Source organism: Acartia tonsa, chromosome 14 (assembly GCF_053477335.1).
Source record: "Acartia tonsa isolate MP-2025a chromosome 14, ASM5347733v1, whole genome shotgun sequence".
Classification (NCBI taxonomy): domain Eukaryota; kingdom Metazoa; phylum Arthropoda; class Copepoda; order Calanoida; family Acartiidae; genus Acartia; species Acartia tonsa.
The window spans coordinates 33,566,542-33,582,130 of NC_137273.1; the positions used below are offsets into that span (position 1 = coordinate 33,566,542).

Below are 15,589 nucleotides of genomic sequence, written 5' to 3' on the forward strand. Positions count from 1 at the left end.
TTCTAGCATTCACAATATTACGAAAATATGATAAATAACTATTATATACTTTTATTATACTATATTATACTTTATTTTTTTTGGATTTCATAAATTTGGTCTTGTTTGTATAAGTTGAAATGTGCAGAAGAGCTAAAAACCTTCACATTTTTGAGAAATTGTTAAAACTGCCGTGCTACTGTTATCTGTTGATTTTTTAGAGGCCTGGCGCTAGTTCGCCAGAAGAGACAAAGAGATACAACTTTTTACATGTATTTCTAGGCCCCTAAAGTAACTTTTTAGGCTAGCAAAGAAATATATTAAAAAAGTCTAATGTTTATTCATGTTTCTACAACAATGGCGCTGCTTAATGGCACCTTTTCAATATATTTGGTTATTTTTTGGCAATTTCTCTTGGGAAGGTTGTTAGTATCCACCCACCCAGGACGGAATTAATACCATAAAAAAACCTAGTTTTTACCACTTTTACGGTAAAATTTTACCAGCCTATACGATTTAAAAGGTGGTAAAATTTTACCGTAATCGTGGTAAAAACACTTTTAGTGGTACTCCGAGACGCTTTTTACCATCGATTTTTACCACAATTATCGGTAAAATTTTACCAGATTTCCGGTAAAATATTACCATTTTAGGACGCAAATTTATACCAGATTTTGACCAATTTTTACCACTTTTTTGGTAAAATTTACCAGAAATTTGCGGTAAATTTTACCAAAAAAGTGGTAAAACTGTTCAACACCTGGTAATATTTTTGCCCTAAACTGGTAAAATTTTACCAGAAATAGGGTAAATATGGTAAAAATTTACCAATAATTGTGGTAAAAACGGGTGGTAAAAATCACGAGAAAGTGGTAAAAAACGACCTTAATTATAGAAAAACCTCGCTTGTACACAAAACGCAAAAATAAAAAAAAAATTGTTTTCATTATTAACTTTATTGATTGAAACACTTAAACATATTTTTTTACATAATGATTTACATAGGTACGATAGCGCGATACTATATAGGTATATATTCACAGAAATTTTCTTAATTAGTCTATAATTCTAGACGTGGTTTAAATGACCAAATATTACATAGTTTTACAGATAATATAACTGCATGTTTAATCGGTTTAAGCTGAGAAATTAACACAAATATACATAGGTTTTAATTGCTGAGATCTGGATTCTAATTGTACTTTATACTAGAACATTTTTATACAAGAAAAATATATTACGAAGTTACTTTCCATTATTAAATTTTCAAAAATTTTGCTATATAGGAATAGCGGTTTCAAATATAATATTATATGAATATTTTCATCGTCAGAACAAAACTGTCAAACTGTCATATAGATTAATGTACGTACAAATTAAAGGTGGTTAAACATATTTTTGACTCAAGATATCTTGATATATATCACTTTTTTATCACAAATAGTTTATATATGATCTGACTGGAAGGACTATTATACATCAGCTTACTTTTGTCCTTCTTTTCTTTGTTTTTGCCTCTTGTGAAAGAAGACGCGGCAGTCTGGGCACATATAGGTGCATTCGATGAGTCTCGTGTTCAATGGCAGCTCGCTTCGGGGACTGCGTCCATGGGCGCAGGTCTTGATTTTCCCCGGTGTTGCACTTCTTTTGCGCCTACTCAGTTTTGATGCTGGAGGGGGTGGTTCAAACATCTCCTGCTCATCATCTGACACCCCATACACTGAAATTAAAATATTTTTTAAAATTACTTTTTTTTACAAAAAAATACTTCAATTTTACAATAGTTTTTTTTTCTAGCCTAACCTAACCTAGTGTATTAATAGAAAGAGTAATATTTCTAGTTTTAACCTAGCCTAGCCTAGCCTAGCCTATTCTAACCTAACCTAACCTAACCTAACCTAACCTAACCTAACCTAACCTAACCTAACCTAACCTAACCTAACCTAACCTAACCTAGTGTAATAATACAATGTAGTACAGAAATGTTTCACTATATGCTTTGGGCACAGTCGCTAGTATAAATATTGTACTATACCTGGGCTTTTTGGTCCTGGATTCTTTATGTTCTCATAAATTATATCAAAATCCGGTTGGTCTTTCATCCTGAAATTAAACAATCTATACTACAAAGTAAAACGATTTTTGTTTGTATGTAGCGAAGGATCTTGTTAACCGCTGAACCGATCGGGTTCTTCTCATAGGTACCGGCAAGGGAAGGGAGTGGCAAAAGAAACTTTAAGGATATACTTCATATTAGAGGGTTTAGCGTACAGAAAAATCATTTACAACACAGTCGCCAGGATAAAGTAGTAAAAACTATTTTTAAAAAATCTTACTTTGCTGGTGTTTCCATAACAGTGACTTCCTTAACCTCGTTCTCATCCGAATTTTCTGGAGAGCCAGCTGCAGCTGTTTTGTTCCTGAATTAAACAATATATATATAATAATTTATTTAAATTAAGTAGTTAACTTTTTGGTTCCACATTTACCCCTTCCACCTTACCCAGCTAGAGGCGTACTTGCTAGTACTCGCTTTTAATAAATAAAGGAACACGTTGAATTTGTCTTTACAGAAAAATCATTTACAACACTGTCGCCCGGATAAAGTATGAAAAAATAATATTAAAAGAAATATCTTACTTTGCTTCTCCTTCCATAACAGAGGCTTGTCCGACCTTCTGGTCATCCTTTTGTGCCGCCGGACATTTCTCGGATTGCTCCCTGAATTAAGCAATCATATTATTATTAAATAGTAAACTTTTTATGGTCCACATTTACCACTCCCACCTTACCCCTAGAGGCATACTTGCTATAGTTTTGTAATATATAAAGGTGAATTTGTCTGTACCGAAAAATCATTTACAACACAGTCGCCCGGATAAAGTATGAAAAAAGATTATTTAAAGAAACTAGTGGCTACGCCCCTAGAAACCTCTAGGGGCACTTAAGGTTGGAAGGGGAAAAATCAACATCTTCCCATTTTCAATTTCATTTTCAGAAGAGTAAAAATATTTTTTGGGGGAGGGGGTGAAGACACCCTGCACAAAAATAGTTTAAAACCTTTCCAGGACCTATAAGAAGCTTCACTTTAAAGGAGAACAATATCGGTTTAGCGGTTATCCTTCGGGACAGACAAAAAACGCTTACTACTTTATATAATAGGATATCTTACTTTGCTTCTCCTTCCATAACAGAGGCTTGTCCGACCTTCTGATCATCATTTTGTGCCGCCGGACATTTCTCGGATTGCTCCCTGAATTAAGCAATCATATTATTATTAAATAGTAAACTTTTTATGGTCCACATTTACCACTCCCACCTTACCCCTAGAGGCATACTTGCTATAGTTTTGTAATATATAAAGGTGAATTTGTCTGTACCGAAAAATCATTTACAACACAGTCGCCCGGATAAAGTATGAAAAAAGATTATTAAAAGAAACTAGTGGCTACGCCCCTAGAAACCTCTAGGGGCACTTAAGGTTGGAAGGGGAAAAATCTACATCTTCCCATTTTCAATTTCAGTTTCAGAAGAGTAAAAATATTTTTTGGGGGAGGGGGTGAAGACACCCTGCACAAAAATAGTTTAAAACCTTTCTAGGACCTATAAGAAGCTTCACTTTAAAGGAGAACAATATCGGTTTAGCGGTTATCCTTCGGGACAGACAAAAAACGCTTACTACTTTATATAACAGGATATCTTACTTTGCTTCTCCTTCCATAACAGAGGCTTGTCCGACCTTCTGGTCATCATTTTGTGCCGCCGGACATTTCTCGGATTGCTCCCTGAATTAAGCAATCATATTATTATTAAATAGTAAACTTTTTATGGTCCACATTTACCACTCCCACCTTACCCCTAGAGGCATACTTGCTATAGTTTTGTAATATATAAAGGTGAATTTGTCTGTACCGAAAAATCATTTACAACACAGTCGCCCGGATAAAGTATGAAAAAAGATTATTAAAAGAAACTAGTGGCTACGCCCCTAGAAACCTCTAGGGGCACTTAAGGTTGGAAGGGGAAAAATCTACATCTTCCCATTTTCAATTTCAGTTTCAGAAGAGTAAAAATATTTTTTGGGGGAGGGGGTGAAGACACCCTGCACAAAAATAGTTTAAAACCTTTCTAGGACCTATAAGAAGCTTCACTTTAAAGGAGAACAATATCGGTTTAGCGGTTATCCTTCGGGACAGACAAAAAACGCTTACTACTTTATATAACAGGATATCTTACTTTGCTTCTCCTTCCATAACAGAGGCTTGTCCGACCTTCTGGTCATCATTTTGTGCCGCCGGACATTTCTCGGATTGCTCCCTGAATTAAGCAATCATATTATTATTAAATAGTAAACTTTTTATGGTCCACATTTACCACTCCCACCTTACCCCTAGAGGCATACTTGCTATAGTTTTGTAATATATAAAGGTGAATTTGTCTGTACCGAAAAATCATTTACAACACAGTCGCCCGGATAAAGTATGAAAAAAGATTATTAAAAGAAACTAGTGGCTACGCCCCTAGAAACCTCTAGGGGCACTTAAGGTTGGAAGGGGAAAAATCAACATCTTCCCATTTTCAATTTCAGTTTCAGAAGAGTAAAAATATTTTTTGGGGAAGGGGGTGAAGACACCCTGCACAAAAATAGTTTAAAACCTTTCCAGGACCTATAAGAAGCTTCACTTTAAAGGAGTACAATATCGGTTTAGCGGTTATCCTTCGGGACAAACAAAAAACGCTTACTACTTTATATAATAGGATATCTTACTTTGCTTCTCCTTCCATAACAGAGGCTTGTCCGACCTTCTGGTCATCCTTTTGTGCCGCCGGACATCTCTTGGATTGCTCCCTGAATTAAGCAATCATATTATAATTAAATAGTAAACTTTTTTTTTGGTCCACATTTACCCCTCCCACCTTACCCCTAGAGGCATACTTGCTAGTTTTGTAATATATAAAGGTGAATTTGTCTGTACCGAAAAATCATTTACAACACAGTCGCCCGGATTAAATACCAAAAAAAGAAGTGAAAAAAATTTCTTACTTTGTTTGTGTTTCCAAACAAGCGATCTCCTCTTCCAAAGAAGCAATTTTTTGCTTTGCTGCCCTAAGGTCTTGTTTTATTTTCTGCATTGTCTCCCATCCATCGTCGTCCCTGAAAAATAAAAAAAAATAATACTAAAGTAACAGGATGTCCGTGTTTATGTACCGAAGGATCTCGATAACCACTGAACAGATCGGGTTCTTCTCATAGGTACCGGCAAGGGAAGGGAGTGGCAAAAGAAACTTTAAGAGATATACTTCATATTAGAGGGTTTAGCGTAGCTGCTAATTTGAAATATCAGGGGTGTATATCCTATATGGGATCCCCTGTTCAGGTGGTGGGGGGAAAATAACTAAAATATGTGTGGTAGGACCAAAAATTTTAGTTCTTTCAATATTTCTCCATTTCCGTCCCTACTTGGTGAGATAAAAATAGGTGGGAAAAAAATACAAAATTTTGTACCACGGGAACAAAATAAATCTTGTGCGTAATGTACACCCCTGAATGAAACTATAATTATTCGCCATAACAATAATGTTTATCCTACTCTTTTCAATCCGGCTACTACCACCTTCCGAACAGAAATAGAATGGTAACAAAAATAAATAAACTTACGTAGTGCAATCCAAAGTTAGGTTCAAATCTTCTGTATCAGACGATTTAGGAGGGGTATCAGGCAGGTCATCCAGCTTAGCAGGCAGCTCAGGCTCAGACACACTCATTTCGTTCTTCTGTTTTTCGCTATCACTGAAATATATAAATATATATTATATATCCCAGGTAATCGGACCTTTGCCCAAAGAAGTAATTACCAAAAAATATGTAATATGTATTTATGTAATTATGTTGTGATGGATTGTCGAATCCGATTCGATGAATGGTTACCAAAATATAGCTAGGGACGGACGGACGGACAGACAGACAGACAGACATCATTCTACTTCGTTTTATACATATTAAAATATTACTCACCCACTTGTGGTTTCCGGCTTCTGTTCTTCGTGCTGTTCGTCTCTCTCTAAGTCGGCTGCTGCTGTGGCTGTCATGTCGGACATTCTATATTAAATTTGAAAAGAAACAAATTATCACTGGTATTAAATTTTCATTAATAAATGTCCAAAAAACTGACGTAGGGAATTTTAATATAATAGGGTGGCCAGCAAGATCACATATTGGTATATCTTATATTGTAAACAAGTATATAGACAAATTTAACATTTACAAAAAGTTTATACAAATTTGAAACGTTCTCTTTTTTAATTACAGCACATAAACATTACGCATTTTACCATGGAAATCTACCACCGTATTAATTAAAACATTCCCTACGATAACTGTCATATATATAATATTTTTATACAAAATCAAACAAATATATAAAATTAACAAAAGCTAGTTCTGAATACTTTTTTTCCTTAGTTTAGGGGGTAAACTACAACTGCTATATACTGAATTACAAAAAATGCGACAGATTATACAACAAAAAATTTTCAGTTTAAGCTCTTAACTTTAAGCTCATTAAACTTAATTGGTGGAAAGGGGTAGTTTCACAAAATGCATTTGAACTTAATTTTGTGAATTGCATATTTTTCTTTGTTAAGATGGTAAAAGTACGTGGTAGAAAATTTAACTTTCTTCAAATTTATGCCATATAAATAGAGTTTAAACACATTTAAACAGGTTCAAATATACGGTTCACTAAATTAACTTCAAATGCATTTTGGGAAAAGACTCCTTTCTAGATATTATAAAAAAAAATTGAAGATGAAACTTATGAAATCAAAAAAAATTACATATAAATATATATATACGTAAAGTCCTGGAATTATTGGGATTGACTGCGACCTATAATCAGGTCTTCGTCTTGTTCTTCGTCTTGTTCTTCGTCTTGTTCTTCGTCTTGTTCTTCGTCTTGTTCTTCGTTTTCAGACGAAAGTTCCGACGGATAATACTTGTCTCCATTCTGCCAGGGATGTATATTCTACATGGATCGGATGTATAATATTTTTTCCAAGTCTGCTCAGGGATGTATATTATATTTCATTAAATATAAATAGATGGAGGTAAGAAAAAAAGGTAATAATTAAGAAAACTGAAAACATTTGTAAATTTTAAAAATTTTTAGCCGTGGACAAACAATATTTCTTGTGCAGAATATACACCCCTTTCCCGAATCAGCTGTAATGTAGCTGCCAAAGATACCGTAATTGTTTATGTTTTGAGAACATTGTTGAGAACTTGCTCTCTGTGGTGGTCTGGAGCTTGATCTTTTCTTCTTCTCTAACTCATCATCTTCAGGCCTGTGTCCCTGTTCCCACAATCTTTGCTTCTTCATGTTGTCCTTTACTCGTTTGTTGGCATCTCTTCTTGTCCGAGCCTCACCACGCTGGCCGAAATCGGGCAAATGTGTATTTGTTCTGTTCAACATTTGCTGCAGCTTAATTTGGTTAGGTTGCTCACTGAGTTGACTATTACTACAACCTTGCTCTGGACTGAGTTGACTATAACTACAACCTGGTTCTGGGTTTACGTCTTCATCAGGATTTGATGTGCCTGCGCTTTCAGCATATTCCCGGCTTGAATTAATTTGTGCTCTGCTCGTGCTTGCTCTGCTCTGGTTTCTGTACAACACCGCATCAATTTGATTCGTTGATGGAAATGTTGTTTGTTTTCTGGGACGTTTAGGAGCTTCTTTGGTAGGCTTTGGCTTTTGGGCCACTTTTGCTTTTGGCCTGCGTTCTTCTTCTTCTTCTTCACTACTACTACTACTGCCAGTTCCAGTGTCTGGGTCTGATTGATGACCTTCATCTGTATCATCACTCTCTGGTGCTTCTTCTTTGATGTCAGAAAGTAATTCACCTTCTTCTCCATCTTTTTTCCACTTTGCTTTTTCTCCTACAAAGAAATAAAAAATGTTAAAGCAAATGTACATAATTGTAGCTTCAATATTATTTCCATACCTATATGAACATTAGTTACTATTAATCAGATTCAAATGAAAACAAGCAATATTTTTTACCCTATATTAATATGCCAATCAAAGATAAAAGGGGGAATTTTGCATTGGCAGTTGCTTTATAGGGGTACAATATGGAACTGTGAAGAAACGGCGTCGCCACCGCCGAGAACCGCCAATAAAAGCCCCAAAAAAGTGTCACTTTCGCCCACCCCCCCCCCCCATTTATTACATTAAGACCTGTAACTTACCGTCAATGTTGATGAGTTCTAAAATTTCCATTTGGTTGTATATAGAAACATTTGAGCCTACTGCAACAACCTCATAATGACCCGTGTGGTTGTGAATTATAATGGCAAGTTTGGGTAATATTATTCCACATGGATGTATCCGAATTTCCTTACTTGCATTGCCGTCATTCTTGCCCTCATTGTCCTCAACCTCCACAATTTCGTCACTCTGGTTTCCGTCATCTTCGTTATCCACCTCGAATGATGGTTCATTGTCCAGCTGTAAACTTTTCTTGGTTTTTGCTTCGGCTTCCAATGCGGTTTGCCTTCGCTCCCGGTTCTTTGGAATGATCGCCACATCATCTAAATAATTATTATAGTCATTATTTCAAATAGTATAAATGTTACCCAACCCCCCCCCCCCCCCTCCAAGGAAATAGCTTAAAATCACCGCAGGACCAATACACAGAAGAGTAGAATCCGATCTCCAGGATACAATTAATACCATAAAAAACCTAGTTTTTACCACTTTTATGGTAAAATTTTACCAGCCTATACGATTTAAAAGGTGGTAAAATTTTACCGTAACCTCGATCGATTCAGTGGTTACTGAGATCTTAAGCTTCTGACGGCCGGACAGACATTAAGCTACTTAGTATTATAGATAGCGGCTGCGCCCATACAAATTTTAGCCTAAAACCCTGTCAGGGCCTGTACGAAGTTTCCCTTAAAACAAAATTAATCCACAGGGTTTTTATCTAAGACTACTTCTCAACTAAAATATTAATAAACTTAAATTTAGGTGATACAGTTCCTACGTTTTTCAAACTATAAATAACAATACCTTCGGCATCCTCATCATTCTCATCACTGCTGCTTTCCTCCACGACACTTGTTGCCTTTCCAGTCACCTGTCTCTCGTTACTGTTGCCTGTAAATAATTAATTTATACATTAATTTTATACGTTTCCAAACAAAAAGCAAGTACTGAAAACATTTTTTCCACCCCCCCACCCCCCCTACTTGGTTGAAAAAAAAATTTTAAAAGGAAATGTGTTGTAGGAGGGATAGAATAAATAAATCATAGAGTTCTTTAAATATTTTTCAATTTTCCCCCTACTTGGTGAAAAAAAACTAGGGGGGGGGGGGAAGAAAAATTTAAAAAAAATTAGTAGCAGAGGAAAAAAAATCTTGTGCAGTATATACACAATACGAGGAAAGATAAAACTTATAAATAATAATTAATGTTCAACAAATATGTACCTGTGATTGAATTATTTCGTCCATAAAATTCTTTCTGTCTTTGCAGTGGTGGAAAGTTTGGTGGTTGTTCATCATCTTGCATTGGGACTGTATCATCAAGATTTCCCACATTTTGGCCCTCATCGTCTGTTTCAGAAATAATTATCTTCTTCGACTTTTTCGAGCCCTTTCCATGCTTCTTCCTTTTGGAGCTTGTGATGTTTTTAAATACATTTACTTTGGGTTTATTATTGGACTGGCTGTTGACAATTGGATCTTCATATAACCTACGTGGCTTTACTGGGTGCTTTACTGGTTCTGGAGTTACTGCTGGATTCTCCGCGGGTGGTATGCGTAAGTCATTCCCAATCTGATCATCATTTGAATTCATTTCAACGTCGTCGCCTCCGTCATCAATTACAAGCTCCTCACCATTGTTGCTTTCTTCATCAGCAATGTTTTCCATACCATTTTCTTCAACAGCATTGCCTTCAGCTTCATTGTCTTCAACAGCATTGTCTTCACCATCAGTGGATACATCAGCAGTGGAATCATCAGCAGTGGAATCATCAGCAGTGGAATCATCAGCAGTGCAATCATCAGCAGTGGATTCATCAGCAGCATTCATCTTTCTATTTCTTGAAATTCTAGTTGCTTTCTCACTGGCATTGTGAATCTTTGTCTGTTCTTCACTCATTTCTGGTTTCAAATTGGTTGTGGCGTACGAATAATACATTACAGCTCTTTGTATAACCTTCTTATTACTATGGACTGTCTTGAAAAATTGCTTGGGGTTCTTTGCCATGTCTGCATAATTTTTGATCTGAAATGAATTTCTCGACCTGTCATTGTTTATTCTCAAGTAAATCGGGTTCTTTCCTTGAACTTCGTGGGGTAAGCAACCCATTGAGTGGGCACCTAACATGTGGTAAAATTTCTTGTCTTCGGCTGTAACACCTGGTGTTGAAGTTGTGATTGTCTTCGGTTTAATACGCCGCTTAATTCTTTGTATCTCTGCAGGGGCCAGATAAAATTCACACATCTGTAAGGCTGATCGTTTCTGTGCCTTTTCCTTCTTGTCTTTCTTGTCTTTCTTGTCTTTCTTGTCTTTCTTGCCTTTCTTATTGCTTGTCTCCTTCCTTGGCTTGATTTCAAAAACCTGTTCATACGTGTAGTTTGGGGTTGACAATGCGCGTTCTTGTTTTCGCGTTACCAGCCCTCGAAATAGCCTCCAGCAGACAGGATCCTCATTAGCAAGCATATAATCTTCGGCCCTCTTCTTATTTTCACAAAAACCAGTCGCGTCCTCTTTAAAAGTGTGTTCGAAATTGCGCAAGAACCTAGATAAAAAAAGGGTTTATATCAAAACAGTCTCAATATATAACATATAACATATATCAAGAAAAGATGAACTAAAAGTCTTGCCACATAAAAAAATACATGGTACAAAATTGAAATTCTTTGAAACATATGCCATAGAAATGTAGTTTAACAATTTAACAAGAATACAATATGCAGTTAACATTTCGTGAAACTACTTTTTTAACTAAAGAACATTGAAATGCATTTTGTAAAACTACCACTTTCACATTTAATAGACGCGGAATAGATGCGATAAATAATTGAATTACCTACAAGCTTGTATGTGGTTCCTCACTAGAAAAAGGTCGCTTGAAGACACATAGGTTCCTGTTCTCCACAAATTTGGTGGGATAGCTTCATGTAGGTACGTCTCGTTAAGCACTAACTTACAATGATCCAAGAAACGTTCCACTGAAATAATAATGAAATTTTCAATTAACTCTGCATAGGTACATGTTTATTATTGTACCAGGGGTGTATATTCTGCACAAGATTTATTTTCACAAATAAAATATATATATAAAAAGATTATTGTACATGGTCACCTGCTAGCAAGAATAGGAATGCCCCTTTTATTCGGTTTATTTCCCTTGCCCCCACCTCCCTTCTCCCTGTTTTAAACGTTTTCTCATCATGTCAAATTTACAAAATAATATTTACTTACCAGTTTCGTCATCAATAACTTCCGGAGCAGTCCAAAAGGCAGCTGTGATGCGGGCGTCAAAGGTGAACTGCTCGAACACGACATACGTGAAGGTTATGATGTCTCGGCATACTTTCAGTAAGGTTTGCCAGCCTATATCCACTTTCCGTGAGTCTTCGAAATTTTGGATGAAAAAGATAATTTCTTCTCTTCTCATATAACCATCTTTTTCCAAGGGGTCATGGTTCTTTATTCTTTCTCTGTAAAAATCTGGTGAGAAAATCTGGTCCACGACAACATCCTGATTCTCACTAGGCCCTTTATTCGCCTCCTCCTCATCAAGCTCATCCACATTGGTCAGTCTTCTTAGATCAGTCACCAAGGTTTCCACAATTTGGCCGGTTTTCTTCATTTCTGTTTTCAGGGTTTTAGTATTTTCAGCCATATCTCTTGATACACTGTCTTGCAGGTCTTTGATTTCATTCTTCACTAACTCATGGTTTGTGGACGTTTTGTTTACCAAGTTTCTGATGGACGCATTAATGGGCTCTAGTTGATTTTTCATTTGTGAGGTCAAGAAAGTACGTAGCTGCTGAAATTGGTTCTGAATTTGGTTCATAACGGCCCCGGTGAACAAATCCTTAAAATGAAACATATTAAACCACATATTTTCAAGTCTTGGTATTTTAAAAACTACGTGGTAGAAAAGAAGACTATCCACAAACAAGAGCAAGTGATCCTAAGCATCTTCCATCATTTTTGGACTTTGACAAACAAAAAAACTTGGTAAAATTTGACCAACTTTTTGGTAAAAATTGACAAGGTAAATTTTTAGGCTAAGTCCAGATTTTTGGACTTTGACCAAAAAATCAACTTGGTAAAATTTGACCAACTTGTTTGTAAAAATTTACAAGGTAAATTTTTATTGGTCAATGTTTACCAAAAATTTAGTCAAATCTTACAAGTTATTTTTTCCAGGCTAAGTCGATATATATCCTAAATAATTGTAATTTGTATCCTCTGGATGACAAAATGAAATAAAAATAATACCTCGCTTTCTTCCATCTCACCAGAAGGGCCAGATGATCCCTGGGGTCGTGATGACTGGGACTGGGATCGTGATGATGTTGCAGGAGGAACTACAACTCTCGCGGTCCGTTGACTCGCGGAGTGGTGCCGTGCCCGTGGAGATGGAGGTGGGGTAATATTTATTGGCCTCATTGGAGATGTTGTGGTTCTAGTTGTGTTCTAAAAATAATATAGATAATTATTGTAAAGCATTACTTACCGAGGATTATAGTTTTAAACAACACCGGCATTATCCTAATTTTTTTCTTCTATTTTTTAAAACTTTACCCTCCCCCCCCCCCCTCTCCCGACAAAATGACTGTGTTAGGTTAGGCTAGGTTAAGTTATATGGTTAGAGGGACCCAATTTGTTCAACGGTTAACGAGATTTGTTGGTACAAACCCACAAACAGACATCATGTTAGTAAGTTTAGTTTAACAACAAAACACCAACAAACCAAAAACCGATAACAATAAAACTTAAAACCCTACCTTTGCTGTTGTACCTTTGCCACCTCCAGTAGATTTGTTGCTTCCAGTTTTGGCACTTGGAGCTTTGGCACTTCCACCTCTGGCACCATTAGGTTTGCCACCTCCAGTAGGCTTGTTGTTCTAAAACAAGAAATAATTGTTGTATTTACAATGCATAAAAAGATATTAGATAGCAGTGGCTACGCCCCTAGAATTTTAATTACTAATATCAAATGTTAAACACACTGTGGAAAATTAATAAATAATTATACTTGGTCAATAATCTTTTGTGGTCTGTTAAGCATGAACCGATAAGGTTTTCCTTTCGATCCGGTAACATGCGAATTTATAAGTTTTTTGAGCGAAGGGTAGCAGCAATTTGTACAATAGTAAATTAGGCCTTAAATATAATTTTTACCTTTACAGAACTAGCACTCTTTCCAGTCCTCGTCATTTTGGGATCTAGCTTGATCAATTGCCAGTCGAAATTACGCTGTTGGATCCAGGTCGTTGGCATGGGCAATTTGCATAGTTTTAAATCTGAAATGTGTAGACAGAAATTAAAATTTTATGTAAAATTAAATTAAATTGCAAACATGTACTCTTTCAAATTACAGACTAGACTTATAACACTTTAACTTCATACCCATCGATGGCCAAAAAGGTAGGGTTTTGCTAAATTTAGTTGAAATGCCTTTTTTAAAATTAGCTATAAAAAATAATTTTAATGAAAAAAATATTTTAAAGTACATTTCACATAAATTCCAAATAAAGAGGGAAGGGCCTTCAGTTGAATTTTACAACATTTTACATACATATTATAACAAAAGGGGGGGGGGGGAAGTGACACTTTTTGAAACCAAAACTAAAAGTCAAAGGAACTGAACTAAAGAAACAGTTACAGATCTGTCATTTTGCATGGCAGTTGTTTTATAAGGGTACAATATGGAACTTTTAGTTTTGGTTTCAAAAAGTGTCATTTCCCCCACCCCCCTTTCTCTGCTTTCAATGTACAAAATTAAATTCCGATAGGAATTACGATGGAGACATCTTGATGCAACAGGTGTACGGAGATATGTGCTACTCTGTACTTCAGTAGGTTGGAGGCTAGTTGTGTTGGAGGATGGCTATAGTCTTCGGGATCGTCAGTCTTGCCTACTCCTAATACCAGGGGTGTATATTTTCAGTGTTTAAAACCATAAAACTTAATTCATATTTCCTAGACCCCCCCTCCCCCCTTTACCACACTCTCCTCCTGGCATGATAAGAGAATTACAAATAAATTGTGGTAGGTTAAAAAGGAATTAGATGAAATGTATAGTTCATGAAATATTTCTATACAACAATTAATCATGTGCAAAATATACACCCCTACCTATTCTTCTGGAATCTTCAGGAAAGGTGTATGCCGGAAAAAATGTCCTCACTTTGTGGACCAACCATACTGTTTTATCACGACGGCAGTCTGGGACAAAGTAGAGGTCTTGGCAGTCTGTATAGAATTGATTTCTTTCGAACTTTCGTTTGTTGGCATTCCTTTTTCCCCTGACAGCCAGCTTTTCATTTATGTACGGTTTCACTGTGTGAAATATCAACAATCTAAATATGTCATTTATGTCATTAATGGCTGTTAAACGGAAAGGTATGTTGCTGGTGAAATCGTTATAGCTTAAGTGTTTGATCAGCAATACACGGAAAGAAAGTTATGTTACATTTTTAAAAATTACATTAAAATTTGTAAAGAGTGGGGGGGGGGGAGAAGTGACACTTCTTGAAACCAAAACTAAAAGTCAAAGGAACTCAACTAAAAAAAAATAGTATTACCTGTTTGAAACCTCTTTAAGGCCAAAATTATATCCTCGGATGTAAGTTGCAATCACATGATTGGCACTTTCGAAAGCATAACAACTGAACGCCATGGATGGTCCAAATCGGCGGACATGTTCCGGCATATGGTAAAGCATGTGAGTATTGTAACTCAAGCACGATTCGCCGTACATCTCCGCCAATTTTGAGTTCAGGACCATTATCATGGTCTTGAGCTCAGCCACACGTTCAGTTGTTATATGCTCTTCGAGACAGCGCAATATGTGGAATAAAAACTTGCATATCAGACGTTGTTCATCTTTAAGATTTGCCAACTGGAAAAAAAAACATTGTAATAATTTAAGGGAAAACTAGCTCTTTCGCCCCTAGCCTCTAGGGGCTTCGCCCTATATACTTATTGGAAGTCCACCCTCCTCAATAGAAATATATATATAATATAGCACACGTGCGCAAATTTAAAAAGAATGTTATTGCTATACAATATAATGAAACTGAAATAAGCTTTAAATTCTAAAAAGATTATAATATGGTAAAAACCTACCTCTGCATAAAATATCATATGGTAAAAGCCCAGTACTTTGAATTCAGAACTTTTCAAATTGAGGGCTAGCTTCTTCTCTGTCAGGCGCATGATGGACGTACGGGGAACGCGATCAAAATCGCCAACAAGCTTCAATTGATCGTTGATTTCATCTATAATTGGAGTTACTGCAGTTCATGGTAAAATATGGGTGATAAGGAGAAAATTTTCAAAATTTAAGTTCTTTA

At 36.1% G+C, this 15,589-nt stretch overlaps 5 protein-coding genes across 6 annotated transcripts; all 5 read right to left on the reverse strand.

Moving 5' to 3' along the window:
- Nucleotides 1-414: 414 nt before the first annotated feature.
- On the reverse strand, nucleotides 415-3,212 carry LOC145305946 (uncharacterized). The gene is made up of 3 exons (XM_080147843.1): nucleotides 2,316-3,212; nucleotides 2,015-2,082; nucleotides 415-1,699 (listed from the first exon to the last, which is right to left on the reverse strand). Exons 1-3 carry the CDS (start codon nucleotides 2,330-2,332, stop codon nucleotides 1,464-1,466), a joined length of 321 nt encoding a protein of 106 aa, XP_080003969.1. The 5' UTR covers nucleotides 2,333-3,212; the 3' UTR covers nucleotides 415-1,463.
- A 901-nt stretch (nucleotides 3,213-4,113) lies between these two features.
- Nucleotides 4,114-6,373, reverse strand: LOC145305947 (uncharacterized). The gene is made up of 4 exons (XM_080147844.1): nucleotides 5,996-6,373; nucleotides 5,639-5,770; nucleotides 5,024-5,134; nucleotides 4,114-4,828 (listed from the first exon to the last, which is right to left on the reverse strand). The coding sequence occupies exons 1-4, from the start codon at nucleotides 6,076-6,078 to the stop codon at nucleotides 4,744-4,746; spliced, it is 411 nt and encodes a 136-aa protein (XP_080003970.1). The 5' UTR covers nucleotides 6,079-6,373; the 3' UTR covers nucleotides 4,114-4,743.
- A 733-nt stretch (nucleotides 6,374-7,106) lies between these two features.
- Nucleotides 7,107-11,173, reverse strand: LOC145305431 (uncharacterized). The gene is made up of 5 exons (XM_080147048.1): nucleotides 11,133-11,173; nucleotides 9,473-10,791; nucleotides 9,054-9,140; nucleotides 8,231-8,572; nucleotides 7,107-7,918 (listed from the first exon to the last, which is right to left on the reverse strand). The coding sequence occupies exons 1-5, from the start codon at nucleotides 11,171-11,173 to the stop codon at nucleotides 7,107-7,109; spliced, it is 2,601 nt and encodes an 866-aa protein (XP_080003174.1).
- A 293-nt stretch (nucleotides 11,174-11,466) lies between these two features.
- On the reverse strand, nucleotides 11,467-13,927 carry LOC145306492 (uncharacterized). 2 transcript variants are annotated; one of them, XM_080148621.1, is made up of 3 exons: nucleotides 13,016-13,927; nucleotides 12,507-12,704; nucleotides 11,467-12,096 (listed from the first exon to the last, which is right to left on the reverse strand). In XM_080148621.1, exons 2-3 carry the CDS (start codon nucleotides 12,675-12,677, stop codon nucleotides 11,470-11,472), a joined length of 798 nt encoding a protein of 265 aa, XP_080004747.1. In that variant the 5' UTR covers nucleotides 12,678-12,704; nucleotides 13,016-13,927; the 3' UTR covers nucleotides 11,467-11,469. The 2 variants fall into 2 exon arrangements, with proteins under 2 accessions (XP_080004747.1, XP_080004746.1); XM_080148620.1 differs by having other exon boundaries at nucleotides 12,507-13,925.
- A 70-nt stretch (nucleotides 13,928-13,997) lies between these two features.
- Nucleotides 13,998-15,535, reverse strand: LOC145306493 (uncharacterized). The gene is made up of 4 exons (XM_080148622.1): nucleotides 15,363-15,535; nucleotides 14,819-15,135; nucleotides 14,370-14,593; nucleotides 13,998-14,155 (listed from the first exon to the last, which is right to left on the reverse strand). The coding sequence occupies exons 1-4, from the start codon at nucleotides 15,450-15,452 to the stop codon at nucleotides 14,013-14,015; spliced, it is 774 nt and encodes a 257-aa protein (XP_080004748.1). The 5' UTR covers nucleotides 15,453-15,535; the 3' UTR covers nucleotides 13,998-14,012.
- Between the last annotated feature and the right edge of the window lie 54 nt (nucleotides 15,536-15,589).

Coding starts and splice junctions, on each gene's coding strand:
- LOC145305946 (XM_080147843.1), bottom strand. Junction 1,700..2,014: donor TCCAGGACCAAAAAGCCCAG/GTATAGTACAAT, acceptor TTTTAATTTCAG/TGTATGGGGTGTCAGATGAT.
- LOC145305947 (XM_080147844.1), bottom strand. CDS start 6,078: ATGTCCGACATGACAGCCACAGCAGCAGCCGACTTAGAGAGAGACGAA. Junction 5,135..5,638: donor CTAACTTTGGATTGCACTAC/GTAAGTTTATTT, acceptor TTTATTTTTCAG/GGACGACGATGGATGGGAGA. Junction 4,829..5,023: donor TGTTTGGAAACACAAACAAA/GTAAGAAATTTT, acceptor TGCTTAATTCAG/GGAGCAATCCAAGAGATGTC.
- LOC145305431 (XM_080147048.1), bottom strand. CDS start 11,173: ATGAAGCTATCCCACCAAATTTGTGGAGAACAGGAACCTAT. Junction 8,573..9,053: donor GAATGATGAGGATGCCGAAG/GTATTGTTATTT, acceptor ATAATTATTTAG/ATGATGTGGCGATCATTCCA. Junction 7,919..8,230: donor AGAACTCATCAACATTGACG/GTAAGTTACAGG, acceptor ATTTCTTTGTAG/GAGAAAAAGCAAAGTGGAAA.
- LOC145306492 (XM_080148621.1), bottom strand. CDS start 12,677: ATGAGGCCAATAAATATTACCCCACCTCCATCTCCACGGGCACGGCAC. Junction 12,097..12,506: donor GTGAGATGGAAGAAAGCGAG/GTATTATTTTTA, acceptor TTTCATTTTAAG/GATTTGTTCACCGGGGCCGT.
- LOC145306493 (XM_080148622.1), bottom strand. CDS start 15,452: ATGCGCCTGACAGAGAAGAAGCTAGCCCTCAATTTGAAAAGTTCTGAA. Junction 14,594..14,818: donor CTTAAAGAGGTTTCAAACAG/GTAATACTATTT, acceptor TGACATATTTAG/ATTGTTGATATTTCACACAG. Junction 14,156..14,369: donor TGAAGATTCCAGAAGAATAG/GTAGGGGTGTAT, acceptor CCCTGGTATTAG/GAGTAGGCAAGACTGACGAT.